Raw genomic sequence first — 20,800 nt, 5'->3', positions numbered from 1 at the left:
TGGCCACAAAATTTTTTTTCTAATTTGCTGGTCGTAATGGCATATAAGTAATGATCAAAAACTGTTCAGTGTTGCATATAGTCACTTCAGATGGCATGAGAGGGGGGAAACTGTCATTCTTTCTTGTTTCAATTGATACATAGCATACTGTAGTTAAAATGATCTTTATAAAACTTTAAAAATGGTCGTGCTCATCTTTATTAAAAAATTTTCCATGGCTTCTTATTCCTTCTTCAGGAAAAGGCCAAATAGTGTGATCTGTATGGTATTGTTAGGTAGTTAGAATAGGGAAAAAGGAGTCCAGAATGGCGGTGGCTAAAAGACCTGGAAGGGAAAAGCCCAGAAAATAGAACAAAGGAGGGTCCAAGGACTGGAGTGAGAACCCCAGGTAAAACAAACAGCACTCCTGGCTGGCCCAGTTTACATAGGACAGGCCCAGGGAGAGAAAAACATAAAAAGAGCAGCCAGAGCTGTCTCTCTCTCTTTCTCTCTCCCGTGCGCGCTGGGGCGCTCTTCTCTTTGTGTTTTTGGGTCAACATGCCCTCGCGCCTCGAAGATGGATTTTCTGGCTATTATTTAAATAAAATAGAGCTGTAACACTGAGCTGTAACACTGATTTATCTAAGAGCTATAACACGGTCCGTTCGAGACCTGAGAGCTATAACACGGTCTGTCCAAGACCCGAAAGCTGTGACACGCCGAGGGGGGCTTTAATGTCCGTCACTCCAAATCTTTGTTGTGACAAGAGAAAAACCAAGGAACATGCACTCGCCTGACAGTATCAATTTACTTCTCTCTTCTCTTGGCATCTGGTACCTCATCATAGCATGACCACACTCTATTTTAATCTTTTACTTTGTCTAAATTTTCTGCTTAATTATCTTTACCTTCATACAGAAGACATCCCTGAGAGGGTAGAATATTTATCTTTTTTAGTATTGAGCAACCAAAGTCTAGAGCATTGTAAGATAAATATTTGATTAATGAATGAAAGAACTTAGTATCTCTATTAGATTTTAAAGGTGGGACCATTTAAATTTATGTTATGAATATAATTTTATATTGATAAACACATGTAAAAAATAGATATTCAACTTATAACCCCAGATTCTAAAATTCAGTGATAAAATTATGTCTGATTGGTCAAGTATTTTTTTTTTCCCCCATAGAGATATGCTCGACTGTTTCTGGAGGATTAAGGGTGGTACTATGCTGAGCGCCGAAAAATTGATGCTTTTGAACTATGGTGTTGGAGAAGACTCTTGAGAGTCCCTTGGACTGCAAGGAGATCCAACCAGTCCATCCTGAAGCAGATCAGTCCTGGGTGTTCATTGGAAAGACTGATGCTGAAGCTGAAACTTCAATACTTTGGCCACCTCATGCGAAGAGTTGACTCGTTGGAAGAGACCCTGATGCTGGGAGGGATTGAGGGCAGGAGGAGAAGGGGACGACAGAGGATGAGATGGCTGGATGGCATCACTGATTCGATGGGCATGAGTTTGAGTAGAGTCCGGGAGTTGGTGATGGACAGGGAGGTCTGGCATGCTGCGATTCATGGGGTCGCAAAGAGTTGGACGTGACTGAGCGACTGAACTGCACTGAACTGATGGAGAGAGCACTCGGAATCAAACGCTTTAGGATTAAGCTCCAAGTTTATTTTTCCGTAGTTCTGTGATCTTGGGCAAGTCACTTATAAATTTCAGTTTCATGCCTGCGTGTGTGTTAGTCCCTCAGTTGTGTCCGACTCTTTGTGACCCCATAGATTATAGCCTGCCAGGCTCCTCTGTCCATGGAGTTCTCCAGGCAAGAATACTGGAATGGGTTGCCATGCCATTTTTCAGGGGATCTTCCTGACCCAGGGGTCGAACCTAGGTCTCCTGCATGGCAGGCAGATTCTTTACCATCTGAGCCACCAGGGGAGCCCAGTTTCATGTATAAGAGGCAATATAATTTCTCAGTGGTGGGAATCAGATAATGCATGGGAAAGTTCTTTCTAAACTGTGAGTGTTAAAGTCACTCAGTCGTGTCTGGCTCTTTGCGACCCCATGGACTATACAGTTTGTGGAATTCTCCAGGCCAGAATACCGGAGTGGGCAGCCTTTCCCGTCTCTAGGGAATCTTCCCAACCCAGGGATCAAACCCAGGTCTCCCGTATTGCAATTGGATTGTATTTAAAGGAATTTCAAGATTTGAAATGATTTGTGTATTTAGTTTACCATTCTCTCTACTATATTTTGATCTCAGTTTTCTGAACAATACCATCACATGTTCTATAATTCTTAGTTGTGGCAAATAATTTTATGTTGTCTTTTCCCTATCTAAAAGTTCATGTTAGCAATATTGCTGTTTCAAATTAAATCACCTGTCCCATATTATGACTTTTTGGCAATGCTGTTCTTAAACCAAAGACAAGAGTTGAACTTCAATTAATAGACACGTGATTACCTATAATTCCAATTATGTAACATTCACTATATCCTTTGGATTGCATATTTCATCAGAAATTTTTATTTTAAAAAATGATTTCCCTGTTATTTCCTTCTGTATCTGGCTTCAGGTATTCCAGGTTTAGTTTGTCCTTTCAGTAGACTCTGGATTCATATGAATACAGATTTCCTTTAACAGAGAAAATAAGATAATTGAGATCATTATATTGGCAGTTCAGGTGAAAAAAAACTCCATTTATACCTGGTTTAATTTGAACAGCAGTCAAGGTATTAGTCCCAACTTGGGTAATTCTCAACTTTCCACTTTATTCAATATCTGGTTAGGGATCTTTGACTTATACAACAAGATCCTTGTTATCTTTTGTTTTCTTTATTTATCATCTTTGTATAGGTATGCAGTTTTTTATCACCTTCACATTCAAGCTTTTGTTAATCAGAAACAAGAATTTAATCAGAAATGGAATTGACACCAGATAGTGATCATTATTGATATCAAAAAGAAACTTGAAAAGGCAACCACAATTCCAGCATTAGATGCTGGCATGCACAAACTTGACCATATTTGACCATTTTTATTATATTTTGCCGCCTTGTTTTATGTGTCAGATTTTTCTCGTACAGAGATCAGAGACATAATAAACTCTGTTGGTTTAGAGGCCATCTAGATGCTTTTAATCAATAGTGTCTTCCCTGGGTAGTCGCTCAATAAATATGTGTTGAAGGAATTAGTTAAAGTCCCTTTACCTAGTGACTTATATCTGTAGATGTGATTATGGTAATGCTATCATGGTATGGTGCAGTCAGTGGGGTTGCAAAGAGTCGGAGATGACTTAGCGACTGAACAACAGCAACAATAAGAAAGAATGAAAGCAAAGAAAGTGTAGACAGCATTCCAAGGAGTTTTGCTATAGAAGGGAACAGAGAACTGGGGACAGTAGTTAGTTGGAGAGGAATTAAGGGTAAAGGAAAGTTTTTAAAAATCACTGCTTTTACAGTTTTATTTGTATGCTGAAGGGAGGGATTGGAGAGGAAAACAGTTGATGATGAAGCGGTGTCCTTGAGTAGGCAAAAGAAAATAGCCTTAGGTGCTTAAGTAGAGGAGTTGGCATTAAAGAGAAACATATTTTATCCATAGTAATGGGGAAGGCAAAGTATAGGGGTGCAGCTACAGATAGATAACCTAGTGGATATTAGGAGCTTGTGTAAGTTCTCTGCTGATTTTCCACAGAATAGAAAACATGATCATCAGCTGAGGATGGCTGAGGGGGTAAAGAATTGGAACATTCAGTAGAAAAATATGAATTATTGTTATAATTGATATTTAGTCTGTGAAAGTGGTAGATTTGAGGGAGAAAGGCTATTAAAATTCAAAGACAGTTGTCTTTGTGGTAATGATTGTGGTAATCATTTCATAATATATGCATATATCAAAACCTTTTATTGTACACCTTAACTGTATATAATTTTTATTTGTCAATCTGGCCTCAGTAAAGCTGGGAGAAAAAGAATGACTCTCAAATCAAGTAAGTTTTGATGAAGATTCCTCATATTAAAAATTAGACGATAACAAGAGAAGAACTCTGGTCAGGTGGAGAAGTGCCAGGAATCCCTAGAGAGACTTTTGAAGGAAGTGGCACTGACTGAAGGTAAAACCCTTACTCGTGACAGAATCTGAGCAAAGGATGAAAATGTGGGAAAACCAAGCCTGGCGTGCTGCAGTCCACGGGGGCGCAGAGGTGGACACAGCTGAGCGACTGAACAATGGTGTTCCAGTCAGCTTTCTTCCAAGATGGTACTGATAAGAAACTTCATAATGTGCCTTCTCTATGAAAAGTTTGTATGATATTAGTTCCTCAGACAGGAACTCCTCAAACAGAACAAATAAATATGTAAATCATATAAAGAGGAAAATTATCAATGTAGTATTTAAGATTGTGGTCTGAACTTTGTTGCCACTTTCTTCAGAAGCTTTCTAAACATAATTTTATAAAATGCAAGTCGATGATGAAAGTAGTTGTTCATTGGTTAAGGTGACTCTCGTCCTTTCTCATAATGCTTTTCAGGTCTGAGGAAGTGTTGTATTTTATGTTCTCAGTGTATGTACATAAGTGTTATTGGTTAAAAATATGTGACTTGACATTCTTCAAACAGAACTTAATTTTGGAATAGCTAAATTGAATCTTCTCACTTCCAAAAAAAAAATTGTCACCTACTACACACAAAGACAGTGCCACTTTGGTGACTTTTTCAGGGATATTTTGTCATGTGGGCAACTAATACTTTGTGGTGTGGGCAATTCAAGAAGCCATAGTATAACAGTGTGTATTAAGAATGCCTGTAGTATTCGTGTAGGCAAAATGGTTTGGAAGAAGAGTGACAGTGATTACTTTGAATTGTCAGAGATGGTTTTATGGAATAGAGAGCTTTTGTGTGTGTGTGAGTGTGTGTTGGTCGTTCAGTTGTCTCCGACTCTTTGAAACCCCGTGGACTATATTCCACCAGGTTCCCCTGTCCATGTAATTCTCCAGGCAGGAATACTGGAATGGGTTGCCACTTCCTTCTCCAGAGAACATTTGAGTTAGGTCCAAATTAAGGGAAGATAAGGTTTCGGTTGACTTCTTGATTACTTTCTATGCACTAGATATTGTACTAAGCATTTTGTAATTTAATCCTGCTACCTGTAAGGAAACAGAAGCTCAGAGAGGTTAAGTAACTTATTGAAGGTCAGCTAGCAAATAGGTTTCAGACCCAGACCTAGATAACAATAAGCTCTTTCCAATGTAGCACACTAATTCAAGGAGGAGAGAGTGGTATGGGCAGGATATTCCAATACAGGGAGCAGGAGGAGCAAAGAAAAATGCAGAGGTATAGAAAGTGTGTATGTGTATGTATGTGTGTTGTGGGGGGAGTGGAGACTGAAAGTGAGTAATCCACTGTGACTTTGGCACTGTGTGTATACGTGTGAAGGGGGTCAGTCAGTCAGTCACTTTCGTCACTCAGTCGTGTCCGACTCTTTGCGACCCCATGAAGCGGAGCACGCCAGGCCTCCCTGTCCATCACCAACTCCTGGAGTCCACCCAAACCCATGTCCATTGAGTCAATGATGCCATCCAACCATCTCATCCTCTGTCATCCCCTTCTCCTGCCCTCAATCTTTCCCAGCATCAGGGTCTTTTCCAGTGAGTCAGCTCTTCGCATCAGGTGGCCAAAGTATTGGAGCTTCAGCTTCAACATCAGTCCTACCAGTGAACAGCCAGGACTGATCTCCTTTAGGATGGACTGGTTGGATCTCCTTGCAGCCCAAGGGACTCTAAGAGTTCTCCAACACCATAGTTCAAAAGCATCAATTCTTCAGTGCTCAACTAACTTTATAGTCCAACTCTCATGTCCATACATGACCACTGGAAAAACCATAGCCTTGACTAGACGGACCTTTGTTGGCAAAGTAATGTCTCTGCTTTTTAATATGCTGCCTAAGTTGGTCATAACTTTCCTTCCAAGGAGTAAGCGTCTTTTAATTTCATGGCTGCAATCACCATCTGCAGTGATTTTGGAGCCCAGAAAAATAAAATCAGCTACTGTTTCCCCTGTTTCCCTGTCTATCTGCCATGAAGTGATGGGACTGGATGCCATGATCTTAGTTTTCTGAATGTTGAGCTTTAAGCCGACTTTTTCACTCTCCTCTTTCACTTTCATCACGAGGCTCTTTAGTTTTTCTTCACTTTCTGCCATAAGGGTGATATCATCTGCATATCTGAGGTTATTGATATTTCTCCCGGCAATCTTGATTCCAGCTTGTGCTTCCTCCAGCCCAGCGTTTCTCATGATATACTCTGCATATAAGTTAAATAAGCAGGGTGACAATATACAGCCTTGATGTACTCCTTTTCCTATTTGGAACCAGTCTGTTGTTCCATGTCCAGTTCTAACTGTTGCTTCCTGACCTGCACACAGGTTTCTCAAGAGGCAGGTCAGGTGGTCTGGTATTTCCATCTCTTTCAGAATTTTCCACAGTTTATTGTGATCCAGTCAAAGGCTTTGGCGTAGTCAATAAAGCAGAAATAGATGTTTTTCTGGAACTCTCTTGCTTTTTTGATGATCCATCGGATGTTGGCAATTTGATCTCTGGTTCCTCTGCCTTTTCTAAAACCAGCTTGAACATCTGGAAGTTCACAGTTCATGTATTGCTGAAGCCTGGCTTGGAGAATTTTAAGCATTACTTTACTAACGTAGAATATTATATAGTGGGAAATAAGACTGAAAATATAGCTTATAAACAGCTCATGGGATGGTGGTCTCAAAGGTTACATTAAGGAATCTGGACATTATCATGTAGGAGGTCACCAGTTTTAAGACAGTTTTCCTGACAGAGTCTTATCCTACTGTGTGAATATCAACTGGTCAGCATTCCATTTGGACCTTTGCCTTATTTCATGGTTGCAAATTCTTATGGAAGACAATAGAAATAAAAGTGGGCTGTTAAAATTGAGTTCATTGTAATGATCAATTTTAAAGGTAGTTTCTGGAATTCCTGATTAGTTATTATTCTGTTATGAAATTAGGAATATCACTACACAATAGTTTAATATTAGCTTACTGTTTTTCTGAGACCATAAGATAGAATTTTAAAATCATGTTTTTCAGATACTGACCGAGCTTTGTCATTACTGGAAGAATACTGCAAAAATTTGAGGAAACCAGAGGAGCAGCAGTTGAAAAATGCTGTTAAAAAGGTGATGGGTATCTTTAAGAGCAGCTTATTCCAAGCTTTGCTAGGTAGGTATTTAAAATTATTCATGATTTTCATAATTAGAATTGGGCTTAATAGTTTGAATAATGTTGTCAGAGAACCTGATGTTAACCAAATTTGAAACTGAAATATTTTTCTTGATCTCAAGTAGAAGAAAATTTTTTTTTTTCATTTTGTTATTTCAGCTTATCCTAAAAAAGAACTGCTATAAGATGGAAATAAGTATATATTAATAAAAATAAAAGTATTGACAGAATGTTTTGTATAGGAAGACAAGTAAACCCAGGAAAAAGCTGGAGTAGTTTATTTCAAAAATTGAGGAAAAAATGTGCTAGGGAAGGAAGTTGCTTCCTTCTGGAGAAGGACTTGCCTGACATGAAAAGTGATGGGTCACATTCTGTTCAGTTACGATTATAGTTCTAGTCTTACCTTCTTCTTAAGACAAAACTTAAAACACTATTTTTCATCTTTTTGCTTCTCTCAAAAAATCTCATGATTCACAATGAAAAATTTCAATACTTTGTCAGTTTTTCGTGAATTGAGCTACATAATGTTTAACCTTCTGTTTATTCTTGAATTTATGGTTTATTTATGTATATCTTTATACATGCATTTTTGTATTTATGCAGATAATTTTTAATTCTCTTTTTAGAATTAAACTAGTAAAGATACAAATACCTCCTCCCAACAAAAACAACCAACAATTTTAGAAAGGACTCAATTATAGATTTTGCTAGATTTAAACAGTATATTTTAAAGAAATAATTGAGTCTACTAGACATTATTACTACTTTTTCCAGGTCTGATGGTTACTGATATTAAAAACTAAAAGCATGAATTTATGAGAATTTAGTCTTGAAAATATTTGTGTTTTTATTATAATGAATGTTTATGCTTATTGACAAAACTACAACTCTATGGTTTATATTTAAGAAACCATTCCTTTTTGAAAAATTGAAAATCAGTCTATTGAATAAAAATAGTAAAAGCTCTATAGGATTATTTTGTCTGTGGATTAATTTCTTTGAAATATTCTTTTATGGCTATTAAGAATTAATGACACACATAACTATAATCATCTTAGTTGGTATTAAATAAAAAGAACTCTAAATAGGCTCTTAACAAAATTTAAATAAACCCTGTCATTAGAGAATGGTATTTTAGAGACCATTTTTTAAGCAACAGATTTCTCAGTTAAAAATTAATAGTTTTATTAAGACCATTAACTGAATGGCCATATCTCTAAATAGATTTGTATGATGTGCTGAGATAAGATTGGGCTATGTCTTTTGATTGAGTTTTTCAGAACTTTAGGAAGAATATTGTTGAATGCTTTAGGTAATTCTACTAGAATAATGTATTCATTTGGCAGTGCAGCATGCTTTCACAAGGAATAAAAAGACGAATGACAAAGAGTTGTATTTTGCCATTGTTCTAAGTGAGTGAGAAATATTTTGGCAGAAAGCCTGTAGTGTAGTTAGAATTTCTCTAATAAAATGAGAGGTCACGGTAATCTGTAAAAAGCTGTTATGTAAGTAATCCTCATGCCCAGCTTTGAATGGATAGATTTGTTTTGGCTGGTCTTTTAAGTCATTTTGGAATAAACCAGATTGCAAAGAGTGGAGCGATGCTATACAATGTAACATAATTTTCTATTGAATTTTATTGGTCTCACTGTGCATTTTTTTTAAGGACCCAAAAAGGAAAACTACATAGCCCTGTATATCCTGAAGGGGACTGTATCTTTATAAAAGGATAAGTAGGGAACCATTGATAAACAGGGCATTATTTATGCTGGGTATTTTGCTTTCTGTTTGAACCAACTTCCCTTCCCCTTCTTTTTTGTTGCACATAATGGAAAATAGTGGCTTTAACCCATTATTCTGATAATCAGATAGTATGTTGAAATAATGCCTTGCATGAATCTCAACTGAAGAAAATAGGAGGCACTCATAGTGCAGAAGATCCAATACAAATATATAGTAGAGTAAAATACTGTTATTGCAGAATGTGCTGTAACATTTACGGGTGACTGGGAAACCAGGCCTTCTCTCAGTAAATGAAAAGCATCACTTTGAAAATAAATAGTATCCTTCTTTTGTAGTCTACCATCATATGCTGAAAAAAGAAAATGCAAACACTAGTTTATCTTAGATGGTATAATCTTTGAGCACAGAATTCTGTCTCCATAGCTTTGATCATTATTATAGTGCATAAAAGCATTTTATAAATGGGTTCTGTGATAATAGGATGGGGAGTGATAGCAAAGGTATAGTTTTTTATTTTTAAAATATAACTTTATCTGATTATAAGTATGCTGTGCTTAGTCGCTCAGTCGTATCCGAGGCTTTGTGACCCCAGGGACTGTAGCCTGCCAGGCTCTTCTGTCCCTGGGAATTCTACAGGCAAGAACTCTGGAGTGGGTTGCCATGCCCTCCTCCAGGGAATCTTTCCAACCCAGGTTTCCCGCAGTGCAGGTGGATTCTTTACTGCCTGAGCCACTAGGGAAGTCTGATTATAAGGATAATATATGCTAATTATGGAACATTTTCAAAATAAAGTAAAAGAAAATAAAACTCAAGGGTAAAATGCGTTTCTCTTGTGAAAAACAGTGTGAATGATGAACTGTTTAACTTTCTTCCTTCTTCTTTAGTCCCTGTATCCTGTTTTGATTTTCCATTTACGAATAACTGGAAGTATAAACAAAAAGACCTTAACTTTTAAAAAGTTAGTAATTAATTTTCTTTAATACACACAAAAAAAGAAAAATGCAAAGCTGCACACTTCGATGTTAGGCTTAGGGTGACATCTTGTGGAAATACTAAGGAAAATGTTTTCTCCAATGGATGGTTATAGTTTTATGATGATTGCACTATTAGCACTTTTCAGAATTTGAATATAAGTGAATTCCACGATATTTTACAACTTAATTTAAGTCTCTTCCATTTAGCACAGCTAAAGCAGTCAGACTTTCAAGGGACTCTATTAGGTTATTTACCCTTTGTTTAGGAGCAAGATGGAATGTTTTTCTTTTTGTACTTCTCTGCCAGATCTACTTTGAAAATTTAACGATTTGTGTTAGCACCATAATTATCTGTAAAGACCATTTAAATCATGTAATCAGTTAGTTCATTTTTGAGTTATGTACCACAAGACTGCTTTGCTTTGATACCTTGTTGAAAATTGCCTTATTTATTTATTACTTTTATGTACCAGTATGGACAGAACATGTATGTGTATTTAGTACCTTTCAACCCCTTCTAAAATCTTGTTAGTGTTGTTTAATCTAATTTTGTTTTCTCTTACTTCACTTCAGTGTTTGAGGGGGAACCTGGGAGGAAGCCTTAGAAGAGAATGGGTAGTAAAGTGATTGTTTCCTGAAAACTCTGCTGGTAGAATAGCAACATCTTAGAAAAGAACTTATCTTGCTTTATGGTGGCTGAATGTCAGATTTTGTGTTAGAGTAAAATATTTTTTATTTTCATAAACATAAGTATAGACCATATGGAATTATTAGCAATAGAGGTGACACAGTAGATATACTACATATTGGGAGTTATCATCTCCTTCTACCTGTCCCTACCTGTTAGCAGCTTTAACCAGCCCTTTCATTATGTCTCATAGCACTTTGTTCATATAAAGTACTTGTTATGTTGCCTTATGACTGAGTATATTACTGCTCTCTCAATAGAATGTGATAGCTTAATAGTTGAGGTTATATCTATTTAACATTTGTACCCTCAGTTTGTGGGCCTTTAATAATAATAGGTCATCAATAAATTTTATTTATTCAACAATTATTTTAAAAATACATGTTATGTGTTACACATTATGCTTGACAATAGGGATATAACAATAAGCTATCAGTTCAGCCGCTCAGTAGTGTCCGATTCTGTGACCCCATGGATTGCATCACGCCAGGCTTCCCTGTCCATCACCAACTCCTGGAGCCTACTCAAACTCGTGTCCATCACGTCAGTAAACTGTATGGGGAGAGAATAGTCCTTGCTTGCCCTTATGAGTGAGAGAAATCAAGTGGAGAAACGAGATATTAGGTATGTGATTAGTGAGTCATTTAAATATAATAGTGATTATTATTATGAAATTGATCTGCATGAGAGTTTTATCAGATTTTAGTTTGAATAAAAAAAATTGCTTTTTTTCTCACTATAGTAATTCTAACATGTTGGGTTGGCCAAAAAATTTGGGTTTTCCTGTAATGCCTTATGGAAAATCAGAACAAACTTTTTGGTTTGTTATTTATTTCAAAATAATATCTCTTTGCAAACATCATGGTTATTCTGGTCTTAATTTGTGTTTGTAATAATTTTTGCCACCTGATCATAAGAAACTGAAAGAATTTTTTGTAGATTATAGTGAAATGGTTATATAAATTTGGAACAGCTTGACTCTAATCCTCCAAAGCACAGGTTCTCAGAGTGTGGTTCTTGGATTAGCAGCATCAGCCTCACTTGGGAATTTGGTCAGCATTGCAAATTCTTGGGCCTCACTCCAGACCTACTGAATTAGAAACTCTGAAAGCAGGGTGCAGCAAATAGTGTTGCAATAAGCCTTCCAGGCTATTCTGAGGCAAGCTAAAGTTTGAGAACCTGTGTTCTAAATAGTTAGATATTTGGTCACTCAAGGAAAGAAATATGGTATGTGAACAGCATTAGTAAATTTGGGAAAATATGATGGTGGCATTTTTTCATTCTTGAGTTTTTAAAAAATTTGGTTTGATCTGTGACAAATATAACGAGCCATTTTATATTCTGAGATATACAATAGTGTATCTGAAACATTGAAGTGGATTTTTTCCCTTTGGATACTTCATGGTAGTTTCTACCTATGGGACTGTGAACAGAGAACAAATAAGCTACACTGAGATGCCGTTGTTGACACATACGAGGCTCAGTTCAATTCAGTTGCTCAGTTGTGTCTCTTTGCGACCCCATGGACTGCAGCATGCCAGGCTTCCGTGTCTATCACCAACTCCCAGAGCCTATTCAAACTTATGTCCATCCAGTTGGTGATACCATCCAACCATCTCATCCTCTGTCGTCCCCTTCTCCTCCCGCCTTCAGTCTTTCCCAGCATCAGGGTCTCTTCAAATGAGTCAGTTCATCTCATCAGGTGGCCAAAGTATTGGAGCTTCAGCTTCTAGACAGCGTATTAAAAAGCAGAGACATTACTTTGCCAACAAAGGTCCGTCTAGTCAAAGCTATGGTTTTTCCAGTAGTCATGTATGGATGTGAGAGTTGGACTATAAAAGCTGAGCACTGAAGAATTGATGCTTTGAACTGTGGTGTTGGAGAAGACTGTTGAGAGTTCGTTGGACTGCAAGGAGGGTGAATGTTAGGTTCTTAAATACTGAGATCTACTCTGTTCTTGCTTCATTTGTTTACAGTACCCATTTCAGTAGAAAGAATGCAGGTATTTCAGTGATTACAATTTAGTAATAATAATTAACAAGGTATTTATGAGTTATTTACCTCCTTACATGGACATGTGCATGTCCCTGGAGAAGGAAATGGCAGCCCACTCCAGTACCTTTGCCTGGAAAATCCCATGGACGGAGGAGCCTGGTAGGCTACAGTCCATGGGGTTGCAAAGAGTTGGACACGACTGAGTGACGTCACTTTCACTTTCACATGGACACATGCAGGTGGATATTATTAAAAACCAAATTCCTACCCTTGAGGATGTTAAGGTCAGTTAGGAAGGTAATATTCACATATATACTAACAAGTATTACACAGGATATAACCGAGGCTTAAACTCTGGAGCTTAGACCAAAGTGCTGTAGGAGTCCAAAGAAGCATGGATTCATTGTAAATTGGTGTTGCTGGGGAAGATTTTGTTTTACAAGATGTAAACTTGAGCTGGATCTTGTCAATGACAGGGGTAAGAAGAGAGGATAGAGAAGGACATTTTTTCCCCCATCCATTTATCTAATCATCCATCTATCCATTTATTCATTTAAACACTGAACACTGTGCCAGATACAAAACTGGAGAGAAAAGCATTAAATGAAATTGCATGAATAGTTTATATTTACCATTGCGAAAATGCTACAGTGGTGAAGTAGAGAACGTTGTGGGTGAGAAGCTTAACTTTAGCAGTGGCATCAGGGTGAGCTATCTTAGGGAAGTGGCATTTGAGGTGATGACAAACAGATTCATAGAAATCAGAAGGAGAGTGAGGAAATAGATGTGACTTAAACAAGGTTCAGGATATTCTTGATGTTTATGCTTTAAAAATGTTTTCTCAGCGCTGGCTAAAGGATCGTATTAGACTTAAATCTCTTCTGGAGACTTGTTTAAGTTTGAAGGTACACTTGAGAAACAAGAGTGGTAAGCAGAAAATGGGGCCCAAACAGTTCTTGTAATTCCTTTTGTTAAACTGCTGTGTACTGAGTGTGATTAGTTGTGTGCTTTATGTCAAGCTGGATCAAATATTTCTGAAGTTAATTTTGACATTTTCACTTGGGTACCACCAAGAAGTTTGTATGTCATTCTTGTCTCTGGACCTTTTATATTTGCTGCAGGATTTATGTCACCAGATGGCACCATTTAACTAAATTTATGTAGGATGAATGCTTTTAAGGCTGATTGTTTTCAAATGAAGAATGTTTTTGTTTGTGCTATAATAGAAGTAAAGTAGTAAGTAAAGCTGCTCAGTCGTGTCCCACTCCTAGCGACCCCATGGACTGCAGCCTACCAGGCTCCCCCGTCCATGGGATTTTACAGGCAAGAGTACTGGAGTGGGTTGCCATTGCCTTCTCCTGAGCCCCAGATTAATTTCTTTTGATACATATTTGACTTCTATACACAGTAAGGTAATGAAACCCCCAAAGTTTGTTGGGAGCATGAAAGCATCTGGTAATTTCTGATAAGATACATAATAAATGAAAATTTGGTGGTGATCACTATCACTGATATATGGAATCTGGTGAAAAAGCAGAACACAATAGGCTACCCTATCTAAATTTTCCCATAGCTAGTAGAGTAATATGAATATTTTAGCCTTGAATTTAACTTTCATATATAGGGAATTGATAAGCATAATAACAAAAGTACAGAGAAGATTCTAAAAGGTTGTTTTAGAAATAAGCCTTTTCAAGATGTTTGGAAATATCATGATAGTAATATATTAAATAATTTTGTCAGTAGAGTATATGTTCTTTTGAATTGTGGAACTAATACAATTAATAGAACATGATATAGAATTCTTTCTTAGTATAAACATTTATCTCAAGGAAATGAATATTTGTTCTTAGTTAAAAACTTCCTTAATGTTTTCCCTGCCACTAAGCAAAATTAGTTACTCTCTCTCTTACGTCCCTATAGTATTTGTTGTTATTTCTGGTATAGCAGTTACTCTGTTGTGTTATTACTAATTGATTACATGTTGGCCTCCCTCAATAGACTGTGAGCTTCTTGGATGCAGGAACTGGTTCTAATTCAGTGTGTAGCAGTGTCTGCCATGGAATAGTCCATCATTAAATTTCTTCATTTGACAGAATCTATCTTGAACACCTCCTATTTAAGAGACACCCAGGCTCTGGGGATTAGTGAGAAGAGAGATGTAGACTCTATTGTCATGAAACTCAGGATCTACTAAGGGAAACAGACAAATAAATATAGCTGTGATAAATACTTTGAAATAGTTATTTGGGTCAAATAGTAAAATAAGGAATTACTTCAACTAATATAATTTGTATTATTGTGGATTGTGTTTGTTTAAAAATGTTTAGATACTATTTGTTAAATGAAACCTTCCACTAGTTTTCTGCTTTCCTTGGAATGAAATTCAAACTTCTCATCACCTCTACCTACCTCTCATCTCTTAGCACTCTTCCCTACTCTATATTCCAGCCAAAATGGCCTTCTCTCTGCTCCTAAATGCTGCCCCAAAGCACTTTACATGCTTCCCTTTTGCTTGGAGTACTTTCTATTTAGATCTTTGCCTAACGCGCTTATCTCATCACTTAGGTCTCAGTGCTCTGAAAATGCCTTTTCACCTTACTTCTCACCTCTGTCCCACCCTCAAGTCACATCTATCACATTACCTGTCTTATTTTTGTCACTGTATGTATCACTATGAGAAATTTTGTTATGTATTTTTTGTGTGGCTTTCTCCACTAGGATGTAAATTCTGTAGGAGCAGCCGTCCTGCCTGTCATAATCATTGCTGTATCTTTTCTGTTAGCTTGGTGCCTAGAACATAATGGCCATGAAATAAATATTTGTTGAATAAATGAATGTGGCTGCATGCCTAGGTCTCTGTTAGATTTCTGTTTAAGTTAGAAATAGACTCATTGAAAGGAGAGAAAATCTTCAATAAGTAGTTTTTTTGTTTTTTTCTTTATGTAGGCAGTTGCCAGCATTAAGTGAGCATCACAGGAAAGTTCCAGCTGGTGTCTCTACGACTGGGAATTATAACGTGACCTCAGGAAGGAGTGTAATGCCTGTAGAGCCCAGGGCAGGTGTTGTCAGCCAGTCAGAGCACCCGGAACTTTTCCTGAGCCAAAAGAATGGGTCCCAGTTACCACCATGCAGACTTCTGCATCAGAGGCTGGGAGTATGCCCAATGATCAAGTGGACAGGGACATTGCTCAAGGACCAGAAGAGCTAAATGACAGTGTGTTGATCCAGTGAACCCAACCTATTTCTACCCCATGACTATGATGGCAGATAAAAGCACTGTCTCCCCACAGAACTATCTACGCTTATGTAACTAGGCATTATTTTAGGAGAAGCAGGAGAGGGTAGGCTATATGAATGAACAGTTTTATCTGAGACTTTAAATTATTGGGCCAGACTACACTTTAAACTGGATTGAGTGGCCACTTTTCCCATTTAGCTGGTGACTGAGGGCTTCTGAAGCAGCTGCATAAGAACATAGACACAGTTAAGAGCTACATATTTTGTTTGGCACCATGCCACTTATACCATGGTGTGGTATAATTTGTGTGTGTGATCCTGTAATACTGAGCCATAGATCTCAGTGTTGGTTCTTACTTCATACTACTTTCCAGTTTGGTATTTAATGTTGAAAAGCATTAACCACAAGAGGGAACAATGGAAAAAAGAAGTAACTCACAAGTATCTCATAGGGAAAGGGGCTTCCCAGGAGGCGTTAGTGATAAAAGAACATGCCTGCCAATGCAAGAGATGTAAGAGGCGAGGGTTCAATCCCTGAGTCAGGACGATCCTATGAGGAGGGCACGGCAACCCACTCCAGTACTCTTGCCTGGAGAATCCCATGAATAGTGGAGCCTGGTGGGTTGCAGTCCATAGGGTTGCACAGAGTCAGAGATGACTGAAGTGACTTAGCATGCATGTACATCTTATAGGGAAATCTTTTTGTTGTTGTTCAGTCACGAAATTGTGTCCAACTCTTTGGGACCCCATGAACTGCAGCATGCCAGGCCTCCCTGTCCCTCACCATCTCCCAGAGTTTGCCCAAGTTCATGTCCATTGAATCGATGATATCATCCAACCATCTCATACTCTATCACCCTCTTCTCCTCCTGCCTTTGTATAAAAAAGCAAAAAGAGGGAAACCTTTGCCTTCGTCCTGTTAGCTCTGGTCCCTGGTAAAAGATGGAAGTGGTGGAGAGTGAGGAACATTGGTCTACCTTTGCTTACACGAGTCTTTCCTAAGAGTTGCTTAAGAAAACATTTCTCCTCTACCTTATTCGTTGCTTGGAAGCCACAGAACTTCTTAGACTATGTTAGGAATTCCAAACATTGTAGTAATAACCTACAGATACCACACAGCATAAATTTTCCTGGTTCCTAGTTTTAGAGCCTCTAAGTTTTACCTTATATTCAGTTTCCAGTTTGCTGTCGAAATAATAAATTTTCATAAAACCGTAAGATAAGAGTTGTCTTTGCAGGACCATATACACGCATATTGAGTCATCACATGTACCTAGAACCACCAAACTCCAGTGGGCATGCCAGTTCTTACAAATCTAATTAATCATGAATCCCTTAAAAGTTTAAAGCATTTTTAAACTGACAGAAACAAATTATACTGAATATTAAATAATGCATTCAGAAACATGTTTGGTTTTAAAAATAAACCATTTGAAAATAAACTATTCAAAAATAAACCTTGTTCTTTAGAAATAGTTGCTGCAGGAGTTTTTTGAAGAAGGGTTTAAGAGCTCTTCAATTGATCAAAATAGGACAATAATTATAGATATATAAATGTGACTTAGATTTCATTAATTGGGGCACATAATATCATCAGTGAAACCTGTTTAAGGTGCAGGACTCCAGTTAGTAATTTTTCAGAATATATGTTCACTTTCTTCTTGCGTTCTTCCTTATACAAATTTAATTTTTTTAACTATATGTTTTCTAGAAATGGAAGCCCTGAAGATATGGAAAATTTAACATATTTAGTAGGGCTCTCTGCAGCTAATAAACAAACCGGTACAGGATACTTCCATTTCCTGAGTTTGAGTGTTTATAATTGTAACATGGAAGAGCTGGACTAATGCAATGATTTTCTTTATAAACATGTATGATTATGAAGAGGAATATGACTCTGTGTATTGAATGAAGTATATAGGAAAATGGACAGCAGTTTTCTACATAATAATTTCATACTTTCAAATTTGAATGATTGTCATTATTTTGCCTTTGTTTTTGGATGGTTCAGTTCCTCGTATCAGTTTCTTGATCCCTGTTCTAGTAGTAATCTCTTCCTTTGCTGTATCTCAACCACCCACTTTTAAATTTTACTCTGTACATCTTAACATTATTAACAACCGCACTTTTCTAAAAATGTCAGGTTGTAAACATACTACTCTGTGACCATCACTTATCACCTTCTATTGATACAGTTCATTTATGTATCTCCCATACCAATCATTCTTTGATCCCATAAGCACTGCTAAATCAATGACTCCACAGTTTTATTTTTATGATCTGTTAGCAACCGTAAGTCTTAAGGTCCAGCTGAAAATAACATGATTCATTGCTATAATTAATCATTTTGTATACATCTTCAATTTCTTTGTTGTCTGTCCATCTGCTGGCAAAAATGAACCTCTCATTAAACTTATTTCTGTCTATTCCATGTCTGCCCCATGCCAACTAAATGAAGCTGGAGAAATATATACAACCTTGTTAACTGGTTCCACTTTAAATTATGACCAAAAAGCCAACTGTGTTTCTTTGGACAGTTCACTTTCTTGTTCCCAGGGAGAGCATTTCATATCTTTTCTTCCACTTCAAATGCAGTACACTGAACCTTCTTCAAGTTTAGCTGCTGACCTTTCTTATGTTATTGAGACAATAAAAACAATCAAAAGAGAGCTTCCTCCTCTTTTCAGTATTTGATCTACCTATATCTGTATCTATGTGTTTTGCCTTTTATTAATGTGGATAGACTGTCTCTCCTTTTATCTAAGACTAAATCCTCTTCTTGGATAGAGTATTAGTGTCCTGGAAGGTAACAGAAAGCCTTCTCAAAGAAAGTTTAATTTCGAATTTGTTTACAAAGAGAAGGGAAAAGGTAAGGGAATCAACCAAGGATGGAAGCACTTGGAGACTAGGAACAGTGGGAATCTTGAAGGAACAGGGAAAGCATGTGAACTATTAATATAACACAAATAGAACTATAATTATTAGAAGGGCTGCTTGAGAGGAGCTATGTCTTTAGGAAGAAGATATCCACTGCCAAACCACCACCCAGCAAGGAGAGAGCTGGATAAATGAACATCCCAACCGCTCTTTCCTCCCTTCCCTAGTCTTCTGCTGGTTACTGTTAATGGACCCCAATAGAAAGCCAGAGGACAAGGGGGCTGGGTGACAGAGTCTGTTAGGGTCAGCTTCCCAGGACACAGTGCAGGGTGAATAGGGGAAGAAAGATGACCTAGATGGGCAAACAGAAGATTCATGCCATGTTAGGTCTCGATTTTTCAAATCTAGACAAGAATCAAAGAGTATGCTGTTGTAATTATTCCTCCTTTCTTTGCAATTGATACTTACCTTTCTATTCACTTACTCTTATTAGCACACGAATGTCTCCTCTTAAAAGGAACATTTCAGAGTAAGGGTTAAGAGTATGGACCCTGGAGCCAGATGGCCTAGGTTTATATCCTGGTTCCTCTGCCACTTACTACTTGTGTGACTCTGAGCAGATTTGATCACTGCTCTGTGCCTCAATTTCCCTGTCTCTAAAATAGGGATGGTAGCAAAAGTACCCACAGCATAGGGTTGTTGTGAGGGTAAATAGTGTTTTTATGGTTGGTTGTATTGTTCAAACTTTCTTTTTTATTTTTAATTTATTTTTTATTGGGGTTGATTTACAACATTATGTAAATTTTGGCTGTACAGCAAACTGACTTAGTTGTACACATATATGCATATATACTACATTCTCCTTGTCATCTCCATCTCAGTAAATGTCTTCATTGTTTTCCCAGAAAGCTAGGAGTCATCATAGGTTTTTCTCTTTCTTTCACATTCTAATACAGTCCATCTACAAGTTTTGTTGCCAAATTTTCAACTTAAGTCTGGAATCCTACCAATTCCTACCATCTCCAGTATGCTATTGTGGTCTCAGCCACCTTAGTCTCTTTAGCCTACAGCAGTAGTTTCCTGACTGATATCTCTTTGTTTTGCTTCTTGGCCCAGTCTGTTCTCTGCATAACATCCACAGTGACCTTTTGAAACAAAAGATCATTTTATCTCACTAATTAAAAACCCTCCACTGGTTTTCTGTCACTCTCAATGCAAAATTTAAACTCCTTATCATGACTGTAAGGCCTTATATAATTTGACTCCTGGCTACCTCTTTCACCTCTTCTATTAACATTCTCAATGTTGCCTACTCCCCTCCAATCATGTTGGCCTTGAACTTTTCCTTGAATAAGCTTTCTGCTTTAGGACATTTGTACTTGCTATTTCCTCTGCCTGCAAATGTTTGCTTACTTTCTTATTTGTTCAATTGCTGTCCAATTGCCCTTTCCCAAACCCGTTCTCTAAAATAATAGTCACTCCCCTCCCATTGCTTCTTTTTTTTTATTACTTTAGTGAATTTTTCTTTATTGTGCTTACCAACATATATTGTGCTACTTACTTCTGATCTTTGCCTCCCAACCATAATGTAATCTCTTTGAGGGCAGGGATTTGGTTATCTCATTCACTCCTCTAATCCCAATGCTTACTCAAGTTTATGGAGTATAATAAAAGGTAATATAATTTGGTGCGTGAAGGAATAGCTAATTTACTGTTGATGGTCAACTTTCAAATTTTGGCAAGATAACTGCATTAACTTTTTGTTTTTGCTTTTTGTTTAAAGTCAAAATCGTTAGATTCTTAAGTGAAAAGTACTCTGTGGAGAAAGATATTCATTTAAAAGAGCCCTTTGCGTTTGCAATATTTTATAGTTAATACATTTGGGATTTTGCATTTGTTTTCAGGGTTTTTTGTGCCAAGAGCTCAGGGCATCGAAGAATGTGATTTAAGAGGTCAGAAAAGTACATTAGATTAATTATGCTACTGCATTGTCAGGCAATCTCTTGGAATTTGCTGTGTGCAGTGATCAAAGCAGCATCATTTAAAATCTCTAGACCTAT

General features: G+C 37.3%; 1 protein-coding gene across 10 annotated transcripts in view; it reads left to right on the top strand.

Annotated features, from left to right (window-relative positions):
- DLG2 (discs large MAGUK scaffold protein 2) overlaps positions 1 to 20,800 on the top strand; it is a 2,226,746-nt gene that overhangs the window by 9,797 nt on the left and 2,196,149 nt on the right. For all 10 annotated transcript variants that reach the window (XM_061119788.1, XM_061119779.1, XM_061119776.1 and 7 more), the window contains one exon: positions 7,092 to 7,223. In XM_061119788.1, the coding sequence (XP_060975771.1) occupies positions 7,092 to 7,223 (132 nt within the window). The remainder of the gene's footprint in view (positions 1 to 7,091; positions 7,224 to 20,800) is intronic.

Source organism: Dama dama, chromosome 2, assembly GCF_033118175.1.
Source record: "Dama dama isolate Ldn47 chromosome 2, ASM3311817v1, whole genome shotgun sequence".
NCBI lineage: Eukaryota > Metazoa > Chordata > Mammalia > Artiodactyla > Cervidae > Dama > Dama dama.
This window is presented reverse-complemented; position numbering and strand designations above follow the sequence as displayed.